Source organism: Acomys russatus, chromosome 22 (assembly GCF_903995435.1).
Source record: "Acomys russatus chromosome 22, mAcoRus1.1, whole genome shotgun sequence".
Taxonomy (NCBI): domain Eukaryota; kingdom Metazoa; phylum Chordata; class Mammalia; order Rodentia; family Muridae; genus Acomys; species Acomys russatus.
Window position 1 is genome coordinate 28,666,114 of NC_067158.1, and position 25,436 is coordinate 28,691,549.

Here is a 25,436-nt window from a genome sequence, read left to right on the forward strand (position 1 = left end):
GGCAGCCAGGGTACAAGGCATGGTATTCACTGACACAAAAGCGTATGGGAAGTGAAGGAGTCCAGCTCAGCTCACTCTGACCTTAGGTGCTAGGGGGGTCAGCCAGGTGGCAATCTCACTTTCCTCTAACCTTGGCTCCTTGGTTCACATGCCTTTAGCCTTGTAATGCTGGGCAGTCTTTATAACAAGCACAGGCTGTGGCTCTGCATCAGGGCATGTGGTTTCTCTGAGGAGACACTGTAAGGGTTATTTTGAGCCTTGCTCTCTGTACACCTGGGATTCCCCCAGGGGAGTTCAGGGACAGTCCTGCAGTGCAGATGCTTATAGTGTGATGGAAGATGAAGGGGAAGGGTGACATGTGAGCATTAGTGGGATAAGGGGTGCTGGGGGAGCCCAGGGAGCTGTACGCCCTTTTCTCATGCTTCTCGTTGTCATTACTGTCTTGAGTTACACAAGACCCGTCAAGAAGCCCATTTACAGATTCAGTGGTTTGGCCAGGGTCACATGTGGTCCAGCTGCAGTCCAGCCCCCAGCCTAACCTCTAGTCTTTACATTTTTGGTGGAGGTTTTGGAAATGTGGGAGTCAGTGTTGCAGGGATGTGTGAACAGGCTTTTGGCAACGTCTTTTGTGTCTGATCTGTCACAAATGGCAGTTTTGCTCTGGTCATATTCCCAGGAAGCAGAGAGGCCTCATTTCTGCAGTGAGCTCTGGTCATCCTGAGAGATGCTGAAGGCCCACCTATCATGGTGTCATGGCTTCCCCAGGCGCCCAGAACCACACAGGCACCCAGTATGATGCCCATCATCGTAAAGCCGGGAAGAATTTCCATCCGGAAAACTCAACTCTAGTTTTTATTCCCTACAAACTACCCTACCAAGCCAGCCTGAGCTGGTCTACTTCCTTTCTCTTTTGCTGTCTGCTCCTTTCCCTGCAGGCCCCCTGGCAGCAGAGGGTAGCATGTAGCTGGTGAGAAAAAGCTTATCTCAGAGGCAGTGTTTGCCTGTATGGATTGTGAACACCAAGGACTTTGGTTTTTCAGGGTGGTGGTGCACCCCAGTCGAGCTCACTGTATGTGGTAGGGATACAGAGAAATGTTCCCTGCTTAGGCAGATGGCCAAAGGCACAGAGAAAAGACCCCACCCCCACTCCCACCCCCACAGTCAGACACTCCCATTGCTGTGCCTCAGAACTGGCTGCGAGAATTTTAGCTGTCTCATTATATAGGTAATTTCTGATGTGTGGTGGGGCTAATGGCAGCTCCATTTTCAGCAGGGAATGGGGGTTGGGAGGCATTCACAGTTGTGAACAGCTGCTGTGGCTTTCTGGCCCCTGTGCAGCTCACACCACTAAAATTCTGGAAAGTTTTGTGGAGTTTGGAAATCCATGTGGACTGTTCACACTGAGTAATTCCGGAGACCCTCTGCAGGGAGTATTTGCCCATTCAACCAAGTGCACGTTCTTCCACAGACTTAGGGAACTATAAATATAGATCCTGGCCTGTGGCTAGGGTGAAGGGAAGGCGACTCTTGGCTGTAGTGTCCTCAAACTCAGTGATCAGCATAACATTTAAAAATTTGTTTATTATTTATTTTGTGTGTTCGCATACATGTGCCACAGTGGAGGTTAGAGTCTTAACTTGTGGGACTGGCTTTTCTCCTTCCACCACGTGCGGGTCCCCTTGGGTCTTCATGCTTGGTGGCAAGTGACTTTAAATCCTTCAAGCCATCTTTGGTTCCCCAGTGTAACATTTTAATGCAAAATAACCCCCACTCACAAATTAAGGGAATGTTAGGAAGAGAAATCAAGGCGAGCAAGGCTCGTGCCTGGGCCTCCCTGACATCCCCATCACCGCCAACTCCTAGGTGCAGGAGGCAGAGAGCGCGGCCCGACGGCAGCGGCGGCTGCAGGAACGGCTGCGGCGCAAGGACGAGGCGCTGGCGCGGCAGGCGGCGACCCTGGAGCGTTGCGGGCGGGTGCAGCGCCATCAGCTAGGTCTGGTGCGGGAGCAGGAACGCGCTCTGCGGATGCAGGTGCAGCGGCTGGAGCGCGACGTGCGGCGGCTAGGCCGCGCTGCAGGTCTCCTGCTGGCACAGCTGCAAGTCGCGGACCCACTGCCCGGTGCGAGCAGCTCCGGGCCACAGCTTCTAGACGTTTCTCTGGTCGTCCCTGGGGCTGCAGAGCTGAGCGAGCTGAGCGCGCTGAGGGCCAGGGCGGAGCGTGCGGAGAGGGAGCAGACGGAGGCTGCGCGCAGGCTGCGGGAGCACAGCGCCACCGAGCGGCAGCTGCGGGAGCAGCTGGAGGAACTGCGCTGCTGCGTGTATGGGCTGACGCTATCGGAGATAGGCCTGCACAGCCAGGTGGAGGAGCTCGCCCAGGAAAACCGGCGCTTGCGGTCCCAGCTGGGGCATGGTAGCCCGGTAAGTGGCCGGAACTCAGGGCAAGAATGACCGCTTGTCTTCCTCTGACTCCCAGCCAGCCATGACAGCATTCTCTCTTCATTTCTCTGAATCAAAGAGCGGTCCATCCATCACCATACTCAATCTCTGGCCCCACCATCCATCCCTACACACGAGATCACCGCTGCCCTGCAATACGTTTGGCTCCCTACTCACGTGGCCACCTACTCATCTGACAGTCATTTGGTGTCTACCCACTCCTGCCCGCTTGTCCATGCACTTCCAGACTCCAATATCCAACTACGTTCTGTACCCCCACAGCCAGCATTTGCCGTTCTTCCCCTCACCCACTCTTTTTGGGGGGTGGGTTGAGACAGGGTTTCTCTGTGTAGCCTTGGCTGTCCTGGACTCGCTTTGTAGACCAGGCTGGCCTCGAACTCACAGCGATCCACCTGCCTCTGCCTCCTGAGTGCTGGGATTAAAGGTGTGCGCCACCCTCACCCACTCTTAAGGGCTTGAATGTGCAGTGTCTCTCTGACAGGCTCTTGTGTTGGAGCCCTTGTTCCTGGGTGCTGGTCCTGTTTGGGGCAGCAGTGAAACCATTATGTCTGACAGGCTTGTTCAATCTGATCCCCTTGGAATGCGTTTTCTCTGGGATAGCTATGCATGTGGCCCAACACAAAACCTGAGATGTAACAACACTATGAGGTTGTAAAGGTAACGGTCATGCAGTTCTTGATTGTGAACTTGGTAATGAAAGCATTAGAGTCACAATGTTGAAAGGTTAGAGACAGGCTAGGCGGGGGTGGGGGGGGGGGGGGGGAACCTGGGTGGAGAGAGTGGGTTGCTGGGGTGACTTGAGGTTCAAGCTCAAGGCTTCCACCTGCTGGAGCTGTGAGGGAGCAGGATCCAAACTCTTTCCAAAGCTTCTCCCAGGCCGGTGCCTTCCTTGCTACCATGGACTGTAGTCTCTAGAGGAAGAGACAGAATGAATCCTTCATCCTTCCAGTCGCTTTGCCCAGATCTTTCATCTCAATGGCAAGATCCCCACCCCAACACTAGTCTAGTCTTTCACACAAAGTCCAAGGTCAAGGCACCCGCTGAGCACTCACAGGTTGGGACGGCAGTCGTGTGCCTCCTAAATGGGAGTGATACCACCCGTGAGGGGAGGGTCTATTCCTATTTAATCACCTCCCAACATTGTTGCCTTGGTGATTAGATCTCAACACACGAATCTGGGGACAGAACATCTCGGCAGCCATCTGTCCGCTGTCACCTGTGCTTCCTTGTGCCCCCATTCACCTGTATCTTTCCCACCTGTCCACTCATCCAGCTGGTTGCCAGGAAGCCAGCTGCCCTTCATACCCTTCATGGTCCATCCCTCTGTTCATGTATTTGACACTGATTGCGTCCTGACAGCATGCAAGCCATGTGAGAGTATAGGGCTCCTCTGGGCACTCACTCCTCCCCTACTCTGTGAGCGACTTTCTTCCCTCCTGGGCTGTGAACTTCTCAGGGCAGGTTCATCATCCACTGGGCTTTGTGCCTCTATTCCCTGCGGCAGCAACACACAGGGGGCCCAGGGGCTGCATGGGAGAAACCACCAAGTTTTGGTTTTTTTCTGCTTTCTTTATTCTAGCTTTTTAAACTTGGGTATATTTCTTAAGCTGGGGAGGTGAAGCTGGACATTTATTTCCTCTTTATTTTATGGAAGAGTAAACATGTGCATTTAATGTCTTCCTGCCACGTGCCACATGTACTCAGGGTTTCCTTCCCAAACTGTGGGGACAGCTGCTCTCAGCATCTCTGTTTTACAGAGAGGAACCTGGGGCTCAGGGCAGTAGTATCTTACCTGGTGTCACATAGCTGTTGAGAGACAGACCTGGAAATTGGTCCATATTAGACATGGCGTCAGTTAGGGTGGGTGGCTCCAGCTGCATTAGCCCTGTGCCCCGAAAACTAGAGTGAACTCAGTTCCCTTAGAGAAGAGGGAACATTTGGGAGATAGAGGCAAGAAGATCAGGAGCTCAAGCTACATAGCAAGTTCGAGGCCAGACTGGGCGGTTTCAGACTCTGCCTCAAACAAAAACAGACAGACAATACAAACCAAAGGGAGTAGCTTATTTAAAAATTCAAACGTATCTTTTAGTTGAATCCTGGAATGCTCAAGTCCTCCAGATATTGGCGTGTCTCTTGCCTGGGCCAGCTTCCCAATGGTGCTGTCTGTGTTCTGTTGTGCAGTCTCACGGCGTTATCTCCCACCTGCCCCTCCTGTGCGCTTCTCGCTCAGGCACCAAGAGGAAAACAAAGTGTACATCGCCTCCTTGTAATTCTGAAAATAAACAATGTGCACATGGAACTTGTCACTTAGAATCTTTTTCTGCGGTTGCCGTAAATGTGCTCTCCTTTAGGTGGTTGGCCTGAGGCTTTATCCTCTCATCTTGCCATCTTGCCGAGTGCTGGGACTCACTGTTCCCTCAAAACACTTCTCTGAGAAGAAGAGCAGGTTCCTAGGTGCCCGGCGGGATCTGGCTCCCATTCGTTTGTTCCGACAAAGCTGATGGAGTACCTAAGTGCCCAGGGAGAGCAAGTGATTTGGCCATTGACACCAAGGAAGCGCCAAGACCATCATGGCAGAGTTAGTAGCTCATTGGGGCTTTTCAGTGGCTGGATCCTGTAGGATCTATGCCCTCAGCTGGAAAGCCGTCATTGGTCACAAACATCCATGACCTCAGTTGTGTACTCTCTCTTCAGAAGGCTCTGCACCCTAAGGAGCAGAATCTTGCATAGGGCTTTGACTATCAAAGCTGAAAGATGTCTCTTGCAAGTCCCCTAAGTTGTCCATAAACAGTGGTCCCTATGCTGTGTGGAGCAGAGGAAAAAACAGGCTCCTGCTAGGAACCTGTGGGACATGCAACACTGCTCAGTAAGGGGGAGTCCTGTGCTGAAGTCAGGGGAAGGTTCTCCAACAGGGAGCTGCAGAGGATCACACTTAGGGGGCAGTAGTGATCCAGACTGGCCAGTCTTGTGCTGGTTGCTAAACTTCTGTGCCTCAGCATCCTTATTATGAGGTAGGACTGATTCCCACAGGCTGTGATGCCCAATGAATGAGCCACTCAGTGAGGAAAAGACCATAAGAAGCCACTTGCTCCAGTCATAGGGACCATCTTCATGGGGCTGTGCCGCTATGAGGGACAGAGGTGTGGAGTGAGTATGTTCAGGGGCGTCTGCAGCAGACAGCCTTTCGCAAAGCTGCCATTTACCCGGCACTGCTGTGTTCACCGCAGCCAGCTGAGAAGGCGGCAGAATCATTAGTCCTCACTTTACAGATGAGGGAACTGAGGCAGGTGGGGAAGGTCACATGCTCCAGCAAATGAAATAAGCCAGGTCTAAAGGGGCCACGGGTTCCTCCATGATGGCCCTCTCTGTATTATATTGGAAGGACTCTGAGAACTGTGCTCTGAGTTACAGGGAAGGGAGGCATTGTGAGAAGACATCTTTGTTGCATCGTAGCTGCAAAGGGCTTGCTCTCTTAGACATTGTAAAGCAGCCAGAGAGGCGTTAGTGCCTCTGTCCCCAAGCTGAGTCTAAAGGAGTGAACTCAGTGTGCCCCAAATACAGATAGCTGAGAACTTTCAGAACAGGTTGCCTAAAAGCTAAGTCCCCTGAGGAATGGACCACTGGGAGGAGTGTAGGGGAAGGGCTCCTGCTGGTGAGAGGAGCTGTGGAGGACAGTGGGTGGTAATTTGCGTGTGGTGTGCCTTTGTGTGCTTTCCTGTGAGTGTCCACTGGGCTCCTGTAGTGTCCAGGCACTGCAATGGGCCCTGCGACCTGGGGGGAAAGGGGGAACATGGGTGTGTACCAACTCTTCAAGGTCTTGGAGGAGAGACAGACTCAGGGACCAGCATTAGTGGTTCAGGCTTTTAAACAGCTGTGTCAGAAGACAGATAGATAGTCATGACCTGCCCTGGAGGGTCACTGAGAGAGGCTTGTGTACAGAGATAGAAAGTCAGGCTTTCAAAGTCACCATGCCCCCTGTCATCCAGGAGCTGAGGTGCTGAAGTGATGGGCATTGCTGGTTGCTGTCTGCATCTCCCTGTCCTTCAGTGCATTTAGAGTGACCCCTGGATGTGGGAAACACTTTTATTGTTGAGAAATGACCCCTGCTTGCACCTCTGCAGGATAACATCATCACAGGGTTGCTGTTCACTATACTGCAAACAAGGGCATTAAGAAAAAGAGTCAAGGGCGCTAAAGAGACAATTCAGTGGTTAAGAGCCCTTGCTACTCTTTCAGAAGACCAGGGTTTGGTTCTTAGCTCCCCTATGGAATAAATCACAACCACCTTCCGGGAATTCAATGTCCTCTTCCAAGGGCTCCTTCACACACATGCTCCAGGATTTACTCAGGCACACACATAGACACATAAAATAAAATAAATAAAAATTAAAAACCCGAAAGTCAAGTGATAAGTACTTGCCTAGCATGTGTGAGGCCCTAAGTCCAGTTCTAGCACACACAGCACACACACACACACACACACACACACACGCACGCGCGCGCGCGCACGCACGTGTGCACTGACACATGCCTCCATAAAGAAAACAGAAGGAAATAGTCAATACAGGTATCTTTTTAAATTTTTATTAATTTATTCAGATTACATCTCAATTGTTATCCCTTCACTTGTATCCTCCCATTCCTTCCTCCCTCCTTCCCTCCATCCCTCTATCCTTCCTTCCCTCCCTCCCTCCCTCTGTCACCCTATTTCCCTCCCCTAGGTCTGTGACAGAAGGGGACATCCTCCCCTACCATGTGGTCACAGCCTATCAGGTCTCATCCTCGTAGCCTGCTTATCCTTTCTCTGAGTGTCACCAGGCCTCCTCACCAAGGGGAGGTGGTCAAATATGGGGCACCAGAGTTCATGTCAGAGTCAGTCCCTGTTCTCCACACAAATGTGGAGAATGTCCTATCCATCGGCTAGATCTGAGTAGGGGTTCAGTGTTTACTGAATACATGCATCTCTTAAAGGGACTTCTGCTCTGCGAGGTTTGCGCCTTTGGAAACGTAAGCCTTTGGAGAGGGCTGTTAGTCAGTGAGTATTAAAAGCTGTAAGAATGTCTATACTTTCTATGTGACCATGGATCCCCATGAACAGATGTTTACTGTTGTCATTGTTGTGACCAAATACCTGAGAAGAGGACGCTTAATGGAAGGAGAGCTTATTTTATCTCATGACACAATGAGATAAAGTAAGTGTACAGGTGTGACATCAGGGGCATGGGGCGGCTAGTCACGTTGTATTTACACTCAGGAAGCAGAGAGCAGAAAGGAAGGCCAGCTTATCAAGTGTGTGCCACCACGAGGCCCTCCCCCAGGAACCTACTTTCTCTAGTGAGGCTACACTTTCCGGAGGTTCTACAGCCTTCTGAAACAGTGCTATTAGCCAGGACCAACGGCTCACACACACACAAGCCTGTGGGGGCGATTTCACATTCAGGAGTCGGTGGTTGCCAGGCAGTTGTGCACAGCTGTCTTCGTCTCAGTGCTGTTTGCAGCTGGCAGAATGAGAAATGGCCTCAGTGCCCAGTGAGATGGAACTTCCATGGTCACTTAAGCTAGAGCTTTCAAACCACTCAACATATCTCCTCTCTCAAGACGTCTCTCCCACAACCCCAGCTGTGTCAGGATATAAGATAGGTGCATAGGGGCTGGGGAGATGGCCCCAGAGAGCCCAGGTTTGATGCCCAGCACCCACATTAGGATGTTCACAACTGCCTGTGGCTCCAGTCTCAGGGGGGAATCTGGTGCCCTCTTTAGGCCTCTGCACATATTCCTCCCCACAACATGTGTGCATGCCCACACATAGATACACAGATATACATTAATAAAAATTAAATAAATTCAAAAACAGGTATACAGGTCAAACATTTACTGATTATAAGTAATAAAAATGTTATTTTAAACTCATATATACATATAAGTTTACCATTTATTAAAGATGAAAGCAAATGTTTATACTAATAAGTAGATGTATGTATGTATTTTTTGCATAAAGTCACAGTGAAACATGGGAGAATGCTATCAGGAACAAATAATTATCATTACCTATTTGATTCTGAATTCATCTGGGGTACTTGAGCATTCAGAAACCTTTACAATTGCCCTTTTGTGTGTGTGTGTGTGTGTGTGTGTGTGTGTGTGTGTGTGTGTGTGTGTGTGACATACCATTGCATGACTCCGTGTGGGTCCTGACACCCATTTTAAGAAGCTGGGACTTAGGGTCTGCGTGGGCAGAGAATGGTAGGCAGCCCCCAAACCCCGGCAGGAGAGTCTGGGAGGACTTGATTCTTCTAAACTATTGAACAAAACACATACAAAGCTAGTTTGCATTTTGAATAAGTAGAAATTTTCTGTTATCTGAGCTTAGAGAAAAGCCTGGAAGGATGTGCCGTGACAGACACATGCTTGTGTCTCTCAGAATAATCACATATTGAGGCAAAACCAGAGTCCAGACGGTGGTTCCTTCAGGCTGAGCACAAAGCTCAGTGCTGGGAAGGAGAAGGTCAGCATCAAAGCCAGAGATGCAAACTCACTTTATTTCCATGTGACATGCCCTGTGACCTTAGACAACCTGCTCGTCCTCTCTGACTTTTGATTTAATTCATGAAGCGAAGAGGGTTGAGCAGTTATAAGTTATCAGTTCGGTATCAAATCATCATCTGGGATACACCTAGATGTCTCCCTGGGGCAGAGAGCCTGTACATTTTCTGTAGCTGTGTCCCCAGGCTCAGAACCAGGCCTGGCCTTCAGCGGGGCTCAGCAAGCTTTCATGCAACCGTCTGGGCCCTGAAGCATGATGTGCCGGATGCACTGTAGTGTGACAGTGAATGTGCGGACCTTGGTGAAATAGGACGAGTGGCTGCGCACTGACTCCCTTCTCCTCCATCTGCCCGTTCCTGCTCTCCTTCTGTCCTCCCATCTCCTCACTCTTACTTGGAGCTTTCGTCTTCCTTTCCCTACCCACCCCCTCTCTTTCTCTGTGTCATTGATTTTTTTTTTCTTTTCTGGTCTCTTCTTTCTCCATCTTTCCTTCCCTCCATCTTTTTCAACCTTCCTGCATTTTTCTCTCCCTCCCTTCATCTCTGTGGTCTTCCCTCTTGCTTTTGTGGTGATTGTTTGTTTTTGGTTTTTGGTTTGGTTTTTCAAGACAGGGTTTCTCTGTGTTAGCCTTGGCTGTCCTAGACTCGCTTTGTAGACGAGGCTGGCCTCAGGCTCACAGCGATCCGCCTGCCTCTGCTTCCTGAGTGCTGGGATTAAGGGTGTATGCCACCATGCCTGGCTTTTGTGGTGATTTTTTTAAGCTGTGGTTGGGACTGTTTAGTTAACGACCAGGTGAGAACCAAGTGGACAGACACAGTGGCAGGTGGCAGGCCTATGAGCACAGTGGCCAGTGGCCTATCTGGTCAGGCTGTCTGAATGCAGCCCGCTGTCTAGTAGGATGTGAACTGGTGCCCATGCCCTCTAGTTGCTATGGGTTGGGGTCAAGTGTTCTCATTAGTTCTTGTTGGAAGCTTCTGGATGGTTCTATAGTGCAGCTGGGGCTCAGGGCTCTGATTTATGAGCAAAAGGATATAGCAAAAACTGTTGCATAGACAGATATGACGTCACAAGCACAGAGTGGCACAAGGAGGGGTCATGGGGTGGAGTGATGAAGACTTGATTTGTGGAAAGGTCGAGGAAGGCCAGAAAGAAAGCCTTGTGGGGGACTTAGCTGCCACTTTTGCAGAACACTGAGCCCTTACTTACTACCATCTTGCATGGACTGCATGCTCCCAAGACCGAGCTGTTACAAAACTCATTCCAGGTGAGGGGCAGAAGTTTACTGTGGTGTGTTGGGCTTACTCTGGGCCACTCAGGTATCCCTTGGCCTCAGCCACAGCCCTGCCCATGACCTGGAGCTCACAGTTCCCGGCTGGAACACAGGACAAGGTGTATGTGTTGAGACCAGAAAGATGGGATTTTTATCTTGCTCCACAGAAGAGTGAGAAGGGGCTGGCATCCTGACCTAGTTTGGTTTCCTGCTTAATTTGCTGGCCAGATGTTGAGTGGAGTGGGGACAGGGCCAGGAGCCAGCTACAAAGAGGCCTCTATGGCAGTTGGATGGCTGTTAGAATCTTGCCCTAAAGTAGCAGAAGGAACAGCCTGTGCAGAGCCCCAGAGGCAGGAATGTGGCAAGCATAGAGGCAGGCCAGGAGGCTACCATGTCAGAGCCAAGAGCCCACAGTGGTCATGACAGCTGGGACTGCCCATAGGTGGCCTCTAGGACCATATTGGGCATGTCCACACAGCTGGCCTCCTGCAGGTCTGGGGGTGGGCAGGGGCGGCATTTCCCAGGTCACTGGCTACTGCCATCTTTGGGACTTGCTCACAAGGGAAAGATGGGAACATTCAAAATCCCTGAGCAGATGCCAGTTTTCCCCAGTGGGTCAGATAGACCACACAGGAGCAAGGCTGGAACTTTGCCCCACTACACAATCTCTTATTCCGATGGATAGATATTTCAAAGACATACTGCTGCCCCTTATAACTTACTGAGAGACTCCCAAGTAAACAGGAACAGTGTGGCCTAATAAACCAATGGCCCAGGTTAGGCCATATGATCAACATGGAGCCCATTGCTTTCTGACCTAAGTTTTCTCACTTTGACTGTTGCTATAAAGGGAGTATAGGCGGTGGGGGTGGGGGTGGGGGTGAGGGGAGGGACAGGGGTGAACGGACTTGAGTGGACACTTTATCTGGACACTAGTGACTGTTCAATTCTTTGTCTCTCTGAAGGCTACCTTGGGCTGTGCACAGAGTGATTCTCTGCCCCCACCCAGGGGAGAGGCGCTGGATCCCTGCAGCAGCCAAGGCCACCACTGTGATGACCGTGGACTTCAGGCCCCAGCAGGTTTGTGGATGCTGTGATACATAGAGGGACCACCTGACATCCCTCTGATAGGCCAGCCCCCTTAGTCCTCATGTCACCCTTACAGTGTTTATTCCCCTCACAGACAGGCTCAAGGTCACACAGCAGCTCAGAGAGGCTCAAGGTCACATAGCTGGTCAAGGCAAAATCAGGGTATGAGATTCCAGGGGTCATTAGTTTAGGACTATCAGATATGTAAACTGATGCACTCACCCTTAAAGGGTGTCAGCCAGCTGCAGGTTGGTAGTGGGGTCCTTGTCCTCACAGAGACATCTGTGTTAAGCAGAGGCCATCCTAGCTCCCTTCTACCCCAGGTGTCTCTTTGGGTTAAGGATGAGACTTGTGACTGTCAGTCTGAGGGTTGCTGGGGCTTTGAGGTACCTGGCCTCTGACTGTCAGACATGATTTCCTACCTCCATGCTATAGGAGATCCTGCTTACTCATCCTGAGCCCTCAAAATGCAAGAGCAGTCTACAGTTTCATGATACCCAGGGCTTCTGATACAGGAGGAGATAGCTGATGTCTCCCTTCAAGCCATGTTTGGGGAGCAGAGCTGTTGGGTGGGCCAAGGTGGGATGTGACTTGGTGGGGCTGTTCCTGAAAGCTGTGCAGGGCTGGGGTAGGAGTATCACCCATCTGGCAGCAGAGGACACTGAGCATCCTAAAGGCTTCATGGACATACTCCAGCTGTGGTCCATGGAAGTACCTTGAGGACCGACCGGTTCCTCTGCTTCCAGCTGGTGCACATTCACATCTTCCAGGCTCAGGTCCTCACCTGGCAGGAGAGTGGGACTCACTAAGAGTTGTTGTAGGCTAAAAGAGAGTCACTCACGGGAGTCATCTGTCAGCTGACATGGTTGTTGGTGGCCATTGTAATGGATCTTCCAGAAGTGATTTTAACCTCGGGGTCTTGCTGTCCTAGGCCAGCTTTCAGAAGAGCCCTGCAGCTGTGTTGCAGATGGACCAGATCCCTGCATGGTGGTGCCAGCAAGGACCCTAGGCGAGCTCCAGGGAGACCTGCCAGGGTCTGAGCATAGACAGGTGAGTCTAGAGGGTTCTGCAGATAGGAGGATCCATGTGGCCCTGCTATGTGTTCAGTGGTGTGGGTATCAGAGGGAGCTCCATATAAAGGAAGAATATTCTAGAAATGATTGAGAGGGAGTTTTGAGGAGATAGGATGCAGTATGACCTAAGTGAGAAGTAGGGTGGGGTGAAGAGAAGCCCAGACTAAGTGCCTGGGTTGGGCTACCTCAAGACACTCTTGTTGCCTTAGTAAAGCCCCGCCCCCCCCCCCCCCCCCCCCGATGACCCACAGTGCAGGTCCTGCCTCTCTCTTCAGAGATGATGAGACTCAAGGGATACTGGAACTCCACAGAAGTCTCCAGCCATGGAGGTGGAGAGCTGCAGTCTCTTCCTTCTGTACTCGGTGTTACTCCAGATTTCTGGTTTGGGGAGCTGGATCTGAATTCTTCCTGATGCTGTGGCAAACCACTGACCCCAGCTTCTGCCTTTTGTCCTAAAGAGAAAAGCTGAACGGGGAGAGGTGTCCTGATGTGGCTCTGTGGTTCTGAACGTCATGCATGCATGTGTGCATTCTTTCTTTCTTTCTTTCTTTCTTTCTTTCTTTCTTTCTTTCTTTCTTTCTTTTCTTTCTTTCTTTCTTTCTTTTCTTTTTCTTTCTTTTCTTTCTTTCTTTCTTTCTTTCTTTCTTTCTTTCTTTCTTTCTTTCCCTGAACCATCCCTCATGCAGGTTGGCTTTATGTAGAGGAAGGGATTGCATATAATGAGAGGAGAGAGAGAGAGAGAGAGAGAGAGAAAGAGAGGGAGACAGAGAGAGAGAGACAGAGACAGAGAGAGACAGAGACAGAGAGACAGAGACAGAGAGAGGAGAGAGACAGAGAGACAGAGAGAAACGGAGAGAGAAACAGAGACAGAAAGCTGACCTGCTGCCTGCTGTAGCCATTCTTCCACCTGGCCCTAAAGAGGATGAGAAGTCAGGAAGACAGGGCTCTGTGTGCCAGGCACTCATCCTGTAATTAGACATGCACTTGCAACCCAGAGACACTCCAGGGATGTCACCTAGTCTCAGTGTTCCAAAAGATGTATCTCCTTGTTGAATGAACCCCTCACAACCTAAGGGGGCTCCTAACCCCCACCCTTGAGCTGCCAATACATTACCTGGCTTCCAGAGACCCCTTAGATGCTTTCTGGTCCCAGGCCCTGCGTTGCTGATGAAAAACAAGCTCTGAAGCCACTGACTAAGAAGCAGAGACCTAAGGGGCCCACATCTCTAGGCATCATGAGCCAAGCTCTCTCTTACTCCCTTAATCACCCTGAAATAGCATATGCTCAGCTTCAGCACCATGCCTGTCTCTCTGCTAATTCTATTGTCTCTAATCTCATCACTGTGTTAGAACTGTGTGTCACACTGTCCTTGAGGCCCAGGCTAGATCTTTAATTTAGCAGTGCCCAGTGTACAAATGGGATATGTGTGGCTCAGAAGCCAAATGATTTCCCCCCAGAGTAGAGGCAAAGCTTAAGCCTCTTTCTGCTGTTCAGAGTCCCTGCCAAGAGCCTGTGCACAGTCCCACAGCTCCCTACAGCCCAGGGACACTGAGAAGCTTGTGGGGCTGGTAGAAAATCTGACTGGAACCCAGGTCTGGTGCCCAGCTTTTTCCCTGTTCCACTCAGGTGTGCTATGAGCCAAGCATGTGGTATAAATGCCTATAAAGATATTCAGAGCAGTCTAGGAAGCCCCTCGGGTGAGCTTGGCCCTGCCCCAGTCCTGGGGGCAAAACAGAGTCCAGCCCCTGTATCCCTTGGGGGAATTGACAGTGCACACAGCACTGTGTACTAGAACCTTCCACATGTGGTTGCTGCTTTCAATCTGTGGTACCTGAGATGGCAACTACAAGCCACAGGGTGGCTCGTGCTCCTGCAGAATCAAACCTCATTCATAACCCTCCACATTCTGTGGTGCTTGTGGAAACCATGTTGCATAGAAAAGAGTGACAGGGAGTGCGTGTCCCCCTACAAACGTCTGTGTGTGATCCGTTCTGGTATAGTATGCGGAAGACAAATGAGGATGGCCAGGGAGTGCTACAGGCCTTGGATTCTTTGTGAGGAGGAAATGGTGTTCCATCTGAGATGGAGGGGTGTTCCTTGAGGATATCTGGGAGGAGGAGCATGCTGGGCCGCCCCTGAGGTGGAAGAGAGGGACACATGTGCAGCTGTATGAGCAGGCTCAGAGAGGATTGTGGGATATGTTCAGATGTGGGCGGGGCTCAGCAGGCAAGGGCTGTTTCATACCTCACCTCCTCTCTCCACCTGCAGGGTGCTCCTGTCCAGCCTCGCCTAGATGGGCAGGTTCTTCGACTGCTCTGTAGGGGTCCCCCAGGGCCAAGCATGGATAAGTCACTCTGCCCTTTGGACCTGGCAGAAGTTTCAGAGACTCTCCAAGCTGCTGGAGTTCAGGAACCCCTAGTGCTGTTACCCACATCCATGCTCCACCTCTGGGGACCTGCTAGGGAACCAGAGATCCTACTGCCACCTCTGCTGCAGGAGCGTCCCCTACAGGAACTTCAGACCTTTGAAGAGCTGGGCAGCAGCAAGCCCTCACCTGCCCCTGGGGCTTCGGCATACACTGCCTGGCATTGTAATCTGGCAAGGAGCCATGACACCTCCCACAGCCAGGAGTCCCAACTCAGTTCAAATGGCCCGTTTCTCACAAAAGGGCCCAAGGAGCAAAGAGGCACATGGAAGGAGAGAAGCGTGCCTCCAGTTGCAAGTGCAGAGAAATGGAAGATGATGAGACCCTTGGAGGGGATAAAATCAGAGCTTGGTGACAAGCGCATGCTGGTCCCCGAAAGCAATGAGAAGCTGATCTTGGACACTGAGGTCCAAGCCCTAGGGGACATGCAGGAAGCAAGCAAGGCTGCAGATGCCCAGGTTGTGGCCCCCTTTCCTTGGATCCAGCCAGAATGTCTAATACTGCCTCTGCATGGTGGGACAACCTCTAGGTCACAGGAGGATCCTGATTCCCTGAGCAAGACAGGGAGTGTGGAAGGATGTGGCTGGGGACTCTTGGAAAATCTGTCTTCAGAGAAGGAGGAAGAGGCCACTGGGGCTCATGGGACCCGAGAGCCAAGGATAAATGGTAGCCAGCTCCCAGCAGGAGAAAGTAAAGAAGGCTGGAGGAGTGCACAGGGCACGTGGAGCCACCAACTGTGCTTTGGAGACACTCGGCTTCTACAGAAGGAGAGATCTGGGAACGAAGAACAAGAGCAGGAGATGCAAGTCCGAGTGACATCCAACCCAGCTTCTGTGGGAGTCCCTGAGCAGCCTGAGTTCAAGGCCCATGTGGGTCCTGAACAGTGCCTACTAATGGATCATCAGGATTCGCTGCCATTTCCCAAATGGGCCTCAGCAGGTGCCTCCAGCGACAATCCTTGCCCCTCCCAGTCTCTGTTCACAGGACCGGACAGGTGTGCCCTTCAGCCAGACACGCTGGAGAGGGAGGTGGAGGCCAGCTGTTTCCAGCAGCTGAACGACTTGAAGCTTGTCTATGGAGGTCCCCAGCAGATGTCAGCACTGAGGACAGAGAGCCAGAGTGTCACTCACGTGTGGTGGGATGTTGATGAGGGTGCGTGGGCCAGCCAGGATCTGTATTCGAGACCCAGCAGGAGTGGCGAAGGGGTGAGGTTGGGAGAGGAAGTGGCCCTGTGTACTGGAGAAGTTCTTTCAGGAGCAGCACTCAGTGGGGAGAAAGCCAACCAGGGTCCTGCAGAGCTGGGTGGGAGCCAGCACCCCGCAACATGGTGCACCCTAAAGAGGCCGGAAAGCAGGTTCCACCAGCTCCGTGCGAACCTGAAGAAAGAGAGAAGTCAGGTTTTCCTTGATAACGCCAGGCTTCAGGGAGACCAAGAAGGATGTGACCACGAAGGATGCCGTCGTGAGAGAGAGCCCATGAGAGAAGCAGCAGCAGCGGAAGCACTGAGGCTGGCGCAGGCAAACTACACGTTGCAGGGAGAGCTGGTCCGCCTCAGGCGCGAGCTCGGTCAGTGCCTGCAGGCTGTGTCTGACCTGGAGGACTGCAATGGGAAGAGTTACTGCAAGATTTCCCAGCTGGAAGAGGAGAATGAGAAATTGAAGGCAGACCTGGGCCAGCTGCACAAAGCCGTGTCTGAGAGTGTCAGGAAAGCCCGGAGCAGGATGAATCATGTCTCTCTGGAAAACAGAGAGCTCAGGGCTCTGATCTCAGAGCTCGGGGTCAGTTATAAAGGGCTGATAAAGGACACAATGCTAGGGATAGAAGACATGGTCTGGGCACTGCAGGGGGAAAATAAACACCTTGTCGGCAGGGTCCAAGGCCTGGAGCAGGAGGTCCTGCAGAGGAGTAGAGATCCAGGGGAAGAAAAGTGGTACCCCCAGGGAAAGTCCAAAATGGTGGGAGACAAGGGACTTACTGAAGACAAAGAGGTCCAGGTGACTATGTTTTCAAGACACCTGATCACAAGCGCCTGTGGCTCATCCTGGGATGAGAAATCATGTGTGACTGGAGGGCAGGTGAGACCTACTTTATATTTGGAAGATTCCAGATGCAGGGCTGATGCTAATACTACCTCATCAGTCTGTGCAGTCACCACAGAGCCTCAGGAAGCATACACCAAGGGGGCAGAGGGAGACGGAGCTCGGCTGCAAAAAGAACAGAAGACATCATGGTGTTCTGTGCAACAGGGGCAGCCACGGGAGCCCCCGAGCCACAGTGCCCAGGTATATTGATTTACCTTCTTTTCTGTATAGCTGGCTCTGCAGTGAGGTACTTCCGCCCCCCCCCCACCCCCGGCCCCCGAAGACCTAGGCATCCCTGAAGCAGCCATCAGGAGGACATTGGATCACCAGCCCCATGTGCTAGATGAGAAAACCAGGCAGAGAGGTGAAGGGATTGCCCAAGGTCACGCAGCTAGGGAGGGCTGCCTCTGAGATGAGCCCAAGATTTCTTTTTGACCTGCCAGGAAAGCCTGACCCTCCAAGAGGATCCAGAGCAGAATAGGTGGGGCTGGGGCTTGCACTTTGACGTCATACCTTGGATTTTCCCGTGTGGGTAATAGCTCAAATAGCCCAAGCTATCATTCTTCAGGTTGGCTCTTAAGTGTTATTGAGGGCAGCAGTGGGCTGTGAGGTAACACAGCAGGATGGAGACCGTGTTGGCTCTGTAGAGATGTGGGGCTCTGCTGCAGAATGGGATCCTCCATCTGAGTCACTCCCTGCCTACCAACCCCGTCCCAAGACAAATCTTGACTTTTATAATTCCCAGGATGAAATGCTCACATTGTTACTGCCTGGAGAGCATTGGTGCTGAGACCCTGTATCACTCCGGCATCCTCTCTCTCTCTCTCTCTCCCTCCCTTTCTGTGTCTCCATCTGCTTCCCCCCCACCCCCCCACTCTCTGTTGCTGGCTCCTGCTTCCCTCTCTCTCCTTTCTCCTCAGCAATTCTAGCTGCTGTCTCAAAGAACAGCTTTCAACTTTTTACCAGTTTCCTTTATTATCTGCATTTCATATTCTCTCTCTCTCTCTCTCTCTCTCTCTCTCTCTCTCTCTCTCTCTCTCTCTCTCTCTCTCTCTCTCTCTCTCTCTCTCTCTCTCTCTCTCTCTCTCTCTCTCTCTCTCTCTCCCTCCCTCACTGTCTACACACACATATAATTCTTTCTCCCATAATAGCTTATATTCTTGTATACTTTGCTATTACTGTTTTAGTAACTACTCTAGAAATTCCAGGATGCACCTATCATTTAAGTTTGCCTTAGGATATTGCCTTTGTACCATGTCCCAAATCATGCAAAAAAAAAACAAACAAACACACAAACAAAAAAAAAAACAGTGATTTAATTCTGCTTATTCCTTATTATCTATCCTGTTATATGTCGCTTCAGTGTATACTAAGCCTGATGAATCATTATTACTGCTTATTTGAGCAGCCTTTAATCTTTCTTGCACACACATGTGTGTATACTGTTGTGTTTATTCTTCCAAAAAAATTTGGAGAAATAGTAAGAGTTAGCTTGTGATTGATTTTCCTGTGTTTCTCTTTAGGAAACATTGTATTCACTACGCCCGACCATCCCTTCTTTTAGATTCAGCACTGTGGGCCTGCAGCTTTCCCTCACCCAGCTCTCTGAAGGCTGCCACGGGTCTGCAGCTTCCCCTCACCCAGCTCTCTGAAGGCTGCCTCCCACCTCCCACAATCTCTGCTCAGACACCAGTTGTCACTGTCATCTCCTCTCCCCAGCAAATGTATGACTGCTTTGAAGATTTCCTTTTTATCTTTGATTTTTGGTGGCTCGATGGATCTAGCTATGGTTCTGTTTGTACTTTTTATACACGTTTTCCCCAGCTCTTTGAGCTTGTATATTTATGCCTTTCCTCAGATTTGAAAAATCCTCTTATAATTTCCTTTAAAATGCTCAGAGGTGCATATATGTGTGTGTGTACAATGTGTGTGTGTGCGTGTGCATGTGCACGTGTGTGCAGTGCATATTTGTGTGTGTAGTGTGTGTGTGTGTGTGTGTGTGTGTGTGTGTGTGTGTGTGTGAGTGCAGGTGTGCAGAGACCAGAGGTCGACCTCTGGTGTCATTCTTCTGGAGCTGCCCACCTGTATTTTGTTTCCTAGACAGGGTTTCTCTGGGCCCTGGGGCTTGCCAATTAGGCTAGAGTGACTGACTAGCTAGTGAGCCACAGGGATCTGCCTGTCACAGCCTCCACAGTTTTGTGCTTACACGTGTGTGCCAGTACACTTTGCTTTTACCATGGGTGCTGGGGATAGAACTCTGGTCCTCAGCTCTGAAACAAGCACCATACCTGTTGAACCATCCCTCTGGTCAGACGGTTGTTCTTTTGTCAAAAAAATTTATTGTCTTATTTTTCTTTCACCTTCTAAAATTCCAGACTTTTTGACTGAATCTTTTATCTTTTGAGCAAAGTATATCTTAGGTTTGCAGGTCTGTGCTTCTGTTTGGGGGGGTGTGTTTCTATAGACTTTTCTTTTAATTTGATAGCTCTGTTCTGTTGTGACCCACCTCTTGTTGAATTTACTCAGTGAACTCCTGATGCCGTTCACTGTACTTTGTGGACCAGGATCCATTTCATTACTTACAAAGGAGAGATGCTGCCTGTGTGCTGACGTAGTCCATCTTTTCACCCGTTCAGTTTATCTTTCAAATATGTAAGCCACTGACATCTTGTAGGGCTCATCTGACCTTCAGGTGTGGAGCATCCCTTGGCCTGCTTTTGGTTGTCTGATTTCTTGGCAATTTGCCACATTTCCCCATTTCTTTATACACCCAGTCATTCAAAGGGCTTTTGGGTATTGACCTGCATATGATGGGAGGTCCCTGGCCTCCAGGCAGTGCTGTGTGCATCTTATGCTGGCCCCTCATGGGGGTGACTGCTGGTCATCATGGTATTTCTCATCTAAGTCTCTTTCGGTCCTACGGCGTGCTGTGACTCTCATAGTGTGGCACTTGCTCTTAGGACATCCACCCTTTTGTGATTGTTGGGTGAGTTCCCCGAGTGTTCATCAAGATGGCTTTACCTTGGGTCAGCCCAAACACTACCGTCTTCTCAGCACTGTGTGACCCTGAGGTCCTGGTGGTTCACCTCCCAGTGAAGGACCCAGGATGGCATTTCTAGAGTAGCATTTGGGGCTCTTCTCTGCAGCCCTCTCTCCTCTGTCCCCCACATCTGGCTGTCCTTACATCCCCAAGTTCCATCTCTTTCACCCAGCCCTGCTGTCAGCATTGGAACCAACTTCCTGTACTATGGTCTACAAAGTGCTTCTGAGAGAAGCCTAGAGATTTCCCCACCCACCCTCCATCACTTTTCAGTGCTGGCAAAGAACTAGTCTGTCTCGCGTTTTCTCCCTGGATTTTATAGCTTTCTAAAAGCAGCTATTCTGACCTGACCTGGCAAGAGCTAGAAATCCAAGGAGGTGAATATAAAGGAGAGGGTTTTAGGTCATCACAGGATGGATGCCTGGGTTCTGATGCAGAACCAGAAAACCCAGGATTGTTAAAAAGAAAATTAGGCTGGTGTGGCTGTCACAGCAGCCGGGGCTATGGTATGAGACGGAGGGTAGAAAAGCTGTTGAAAAAAGGTCAGAGCTGGGTAGCTGTCCTCCTTTGAGGTAGTGTGTGTGTGTGTGTGTGTGTGTGTGTCTCGGGAGACAGAGAGAGAGAGAGAGAGGGGCGGGGAGGAGTTAGTTTGAGGACCACAGAGGGCATTTGGGGATCACAGGTAAGAGGTGACATACAGTTGGGAAATGTGACCTTCACAACTACAGATGAAGTCCACAGGATTTAGGGACAGAAGAAGAAATATCCCTCTTTCTGTGGCCCTCTCATAGCTTCCTGTCATACTGGACATGAACCCGCAGCTCTTACAGTAAGGACACAACTGAGAGTCGCCAAGGCTGCAGCTCTGGCTGTCTATACCCCACCCACTGCACCTTGAACTGCAACCCGAGACAGTGTTTCTGTATTCTTTACCAGCCTCCCTGTGCATCCCAGCTTTCACCTGGGAACTGAGCCTCATGTCCAGGGGCAGCCCTGCAGACTGGGCTCGGGGCAAGAGGGGCTGACTCCAGCATAGCTCTTTACAGTCCCGTAGTCACTGATGTATTTGTAACAGGGTTTTATATCATCAGAATAGGTACTGTCCCAGCATAGAACATGGTGTCTGCTACCACGGCACGGATGGGATCAGAGCCTCTGCTCAGAGCCTCCTAAGGGCTTCTACAACCTCTAGGCCTCCTTTTTGCCAGTTTGGTTGACTGACCTGTGTCTGTCTGTCATTTTCCCTGTCAACCAGCGTTCTTGTGGGACAGTGTCCCTGCTGTCCCTGAGCCCAAGCATAACGTGCAGTCATCTGTGAAGGGTAGACTCAGGCAACAGGGAGGCTTCCCCACACGCTACCAGATCAAGCTGTGGGTACTCTCTTAAGGCCCATGGGACAGAGCCTTTGTCCAAGCCATCAGAGGCAGGAGGCAGCAGCGAAACACCAAACTTCTCAAAAGGCCATGTTGTTTTGGAGTCTGGAGCTAAATTTTACAGAACCATCAGGAGCACCCATCTGTGCCTGACAGGCCCCAGCCTGTGAGTCTCAGGCCTACGCAATGTGCATTTTTATTAATTAAGAAAAAGATCACATTCTGCTGTTGTGGTCCTTGTTCACAGGGAGATGTCCAGTCAGTCACAGTCACATGGATCCTGCCCTCTCCTGATCCGCTCTTCTCTCCCTCACTCAAAATGGCCCGAGACCCCTTCCACCTTCTCCCACTAGAGTGTGGAACGGTGACAGACATGAAAGGGGCAGGCTCTTTTAAATAAAGCAAGGGACAAGGGTGTTTCTGAACTCCCCAGTCATTCATGGAGGATATGCTCCCTGTTAGCTATGCCTCTCCTTCCTGTACCTACCTCAGTGTCATGATCAGGATTGATCACTCCTTGCTCATGTGTTCAGAAACCGCTGTGATCTCAAGAACCCACGGGTGTGTTCCTGTCATGAACAAGGTCTATCCCTGACAGCATTAGCATGGTCAAGTTCAGCACAACTACAGATGTTACCCCAAATCTAACAGTGGGAAGATGCACGTGGCACATGATAGGAGAAAGAAAAAGACCTGTAACTTTTTACCAGGATCTATAGAGGAGCTGGAGAGATGGCTCAGGGGCTAAGAGCAGATTCCATTTCCCAACCACCTGCAACGCCAGCTCCAGGGGATCTGATGACATCTTCTGGCCTCCTTGGGCACTGTACTCGTTTGAGTACACACTCACACAGGCGTACACAGATTAACATTTTTAATCTTTAAAAATGTATAAAGAAGCTGGGCATGGTGGCACACGTGGCACATGCCTATAATCCCAGTACTCGGGAGGCAGAGTCTGGAGGGTCACTGTGAGTTTGAGGCCAGCCTGGTCTACAAAGTGGGTCCAGGACAGCCAAGGCTACACAGAGGAAACCCTGTCCCAAAACAACAACAACAACAACAAAAAGTATAAAGAAGAGACACATGCATGTGCGAATATATGTGTATATATAAGTTAGTAGAAAAAAATGAGGACTTAGCACATAGGACCACCATTTGGGTCCACACAATCCCTGCCATTGATTCCACTTCCTTCAGGGGTGGGCAAGCTCCTTCCTCCCTGAATCTCCTGTATCCATATGGAACCTGCGACCCTGGTATTCCATCAAAGCATAATAGGTGATGTGGTGCCAGTGCTCATGGGAAATTTGGTATTGTCTGTTGTATGTAGAGTCATGAAGTGTTAATGGCATGAGCATCTGGTCAGTTGATCTGTGTGTGAAGTTTTATTCACTTCTCTGTGGTTCAATGTAGTAGTCACCGACAGCGATCAAAAGGGTCCTGGTTGATAGATCCTATTTTGCATGTATTTAAGAATAATATTCCGGAATGTTGTTCTGTGGTTTTGTTTACCTTCCCCTCTTCTCTCAAGATAGCAATCATGACCTAAATACTCACATGTGCACATAGAGGCACCACGGACAGGCCATGTGGGAAATGGATGGTAGCAATAATAGGCTGGGCCGTAGAATTTGAGATGGTTCTTTGTTTCTGTTTTCTCTCTCTTTCCCTCCATCTTTCTCTCCATACCTCCCTCCACCCTTCTCTCATTGCTTTCTTACTGTGAGAAAAAAAAAAAAAAAAAAAAACCCAGGATAGATAGACAATTAGAAGAGGTACTGGTTGTTGGCGATTGCACATTAGCATCTGAGAACTTTACCCACAGTTCTTTATTTTTCAGCTCCAGAACTCTAAGGCAGCTGCCTCTGAAGAAGACCCTAAACTGTGCCTACAGCGGCTCCATCACCAGGTGCGGACCCTACAGTGCCAGCTCAGGGACCAGGGCTGGGCACTGAGGGAGTTGCAGGCGGCTCGGGATGAGGCAGTGGGCCTCCAGGATAAGCTCAAAGGCAAGGTAGGCTGGGCCAACCCTTCCTCGCCCTCCAAATGTTTCCAGACTTCAAGGAGCGAACATTGACAGCTTGGTAGTGTTTGACTAGTGATTTAAAGACTAGGATGATGTGAGGAAGGAGGAAGAAAGGCAAGCCTTTTCAGCCAGCTGTCCTCTGTTAAAAACAACATATATATATGCTTTTTTAAAAAAACACCAGGCACTGTCTTAGTGTTTCTGTTGCTACGATGAAATACTATGTCCAAAAAGCAAGTTGAGAGGAAAGGGTTTATTTGGTTTATTTTTCTTTTACTTCCCTATCCCTGTTCATCACTGAAGGAAGTCAGGATAAGAAGTCGAACAGGGCAGGAACCTGGAGGCAGGAGCCACAAAGGCCACTGAGGGATGCTGCTAACTGGCTTGCTCAGCCTGCTTTCTTATAGAGCCCAGGACCACCAAGCCAGGCATGGTACCACTCACAATGGCCTGGGCCCTCCCCTGTCAATCACTAATCAAAAAATGCCTTACTGCTGGATCTAATAGAGGTTTTTTTTTCTCTCAATTGAGCTTTCCTCCTTTCAGTTAACTCTAGCTTCTGTCAAGCTGACATAAGGCTAGCTGACACAGGCACTTTCAGACACTTTCAAGAGGAAAATACCGTTCTTCCTCTGCAAGAAATACATGGGCATGATTATAAAAGGCCAGTGAGAGACTCAAGGTGGACTGGCTCGGGACCTTGGCTGTGGAGGACAGTTGGACCAACAGGAGGCCAGACTCACACAGACCTTCATAGGCACACTCACACAAGAGGGCAGAAATCCCAGCCGCAGCAGTGCTGACTTCAGTCCCTCCTGACCCTGCAGCTTTGTAAAATGTTCCCATTGGAGGAAACCTGATGAAATGTGCAGGGGATCCCCACCTTGTTTCTATTGTGTGTCAGCCCCTGGTGATGGCAGTGCTGGGGAATTAATTTTAATCAATACGTGATGCTTGTTCATAACCTTTTACACACAGAACCCCAAAGGGACCTCAAAATGTTATAACTAGGCAACAATGTGGCTTGAAAATACTTTCTCCTGATACCCAGCTCCTTTTTATTATTTTTTATTTTTTAATTTTTAGATTTATTTGTTTATTATTATTTATACAGTGTTCTGCCTGCATATACACCGCAGATGGTTGTGAGCCACCATGTGGTTGCTGGGAATTGAACTCAGGACCTCTGGAAGAGCAGTCAGTGCCCTTAACCTCTGAGCCATCTCTCCAGCCCTCCCCCCACCAGCTCTTTTTAAACAATAACTCTCTTCTTATCCATTTAAACAGTCATTAGTTCTCTGATAATCTCATACAGCGTGTTTTGATCGTACTCACCCCTGCCTTCTCTACCCACCTAACTTCTCTCTTCCTCTCTTTGTTTTAAATTAAATCCATCAGGTACAGTTTGTGCTGTCCATATACTCTCAGATGTGTGGCCTCCCACTACAGTGTGGTCTACTTACCGGGCCTTCCTTACACTCTTCGAGGAAACTGACTCCCTCTCTCAGCAGCTATCCATTACCAATAGCTCCTTGCCCGGTGGCTGGACTCCATGCTCACGTATCCTCTCAGTTCAGGGATTCACCCTGATGTGAGCTTGCACAGGTCTTGCGCATGCTGTCATGAGCGCTAAATTCATATGTGCAGCTGGCCTGTTAGATCTCTAAAATACTGTTTCTGTGTAGTCCTACCACCTCTGGCTCTTTTCGACCCTCATCCACAATGAGGATGAGTCTGGGAAGAGGGGGTGTTATACGGATGTCCTGTATAGAGCTGACCAATCACTTTATTTATTTATTTATTTATTTATTTATTTATTTATGTTTTTCACAACAGGGCTTCTCTGTGTAGCCTTGGCTGTCTTGGACTCACTTTGTAGACCAGACTGGCCTCAAACTTACAGCGATCCTCCTGCCTCTGCCGCCCAAGTGCTGGGATTAAAGTCATGCATCACCACTGCTCGGCTCCAATCACTTTTTAAATAGCAAGTGTCCTGTACTCATTTCGCAGGGGCATATTCAAGCTGTTTCCCAAACTGAGGCAGAGAGCGGTTTG

At 50.1% G+C, this 25,436-nt stretch overlaps 1 protein-coding gene across 1 annotated transcript in view; it reads left to right on the top strand.

Annotated features, from left to right (window-relative positions):
- C22H4orf50 (chromosome 22 C4orf50 homolog) overlaps positions 1-25,436 on the top strand; it is a 42,229-nt gene that overhangs the window by 7,640 nt on the left and 9,153 nt on the right. Inside the window, exons 3-7 of the mRNA XM_051164993.1 lie at positions 1,864-2,418; positions 11,236-11,350; positions 12,291-12,409; positions 14,702-17,140; positions 23,196-23,369. Of these exons, the coding sequence (XP_051020950.1) occupies positions 1,864-2,418; positions 11,236-11,350; positions 12,291-12,409; positions 14,702-17,140; positions 23,196-23,369 (3,402 nt within the window). The remainder of the gene's footprint in view (positions 1-1,863; positions 2,419-11,235; positions 11,351-12,290; positions 12,410-14,701; positions 17,141-23,195; positions 23,370-25,436) is intronic.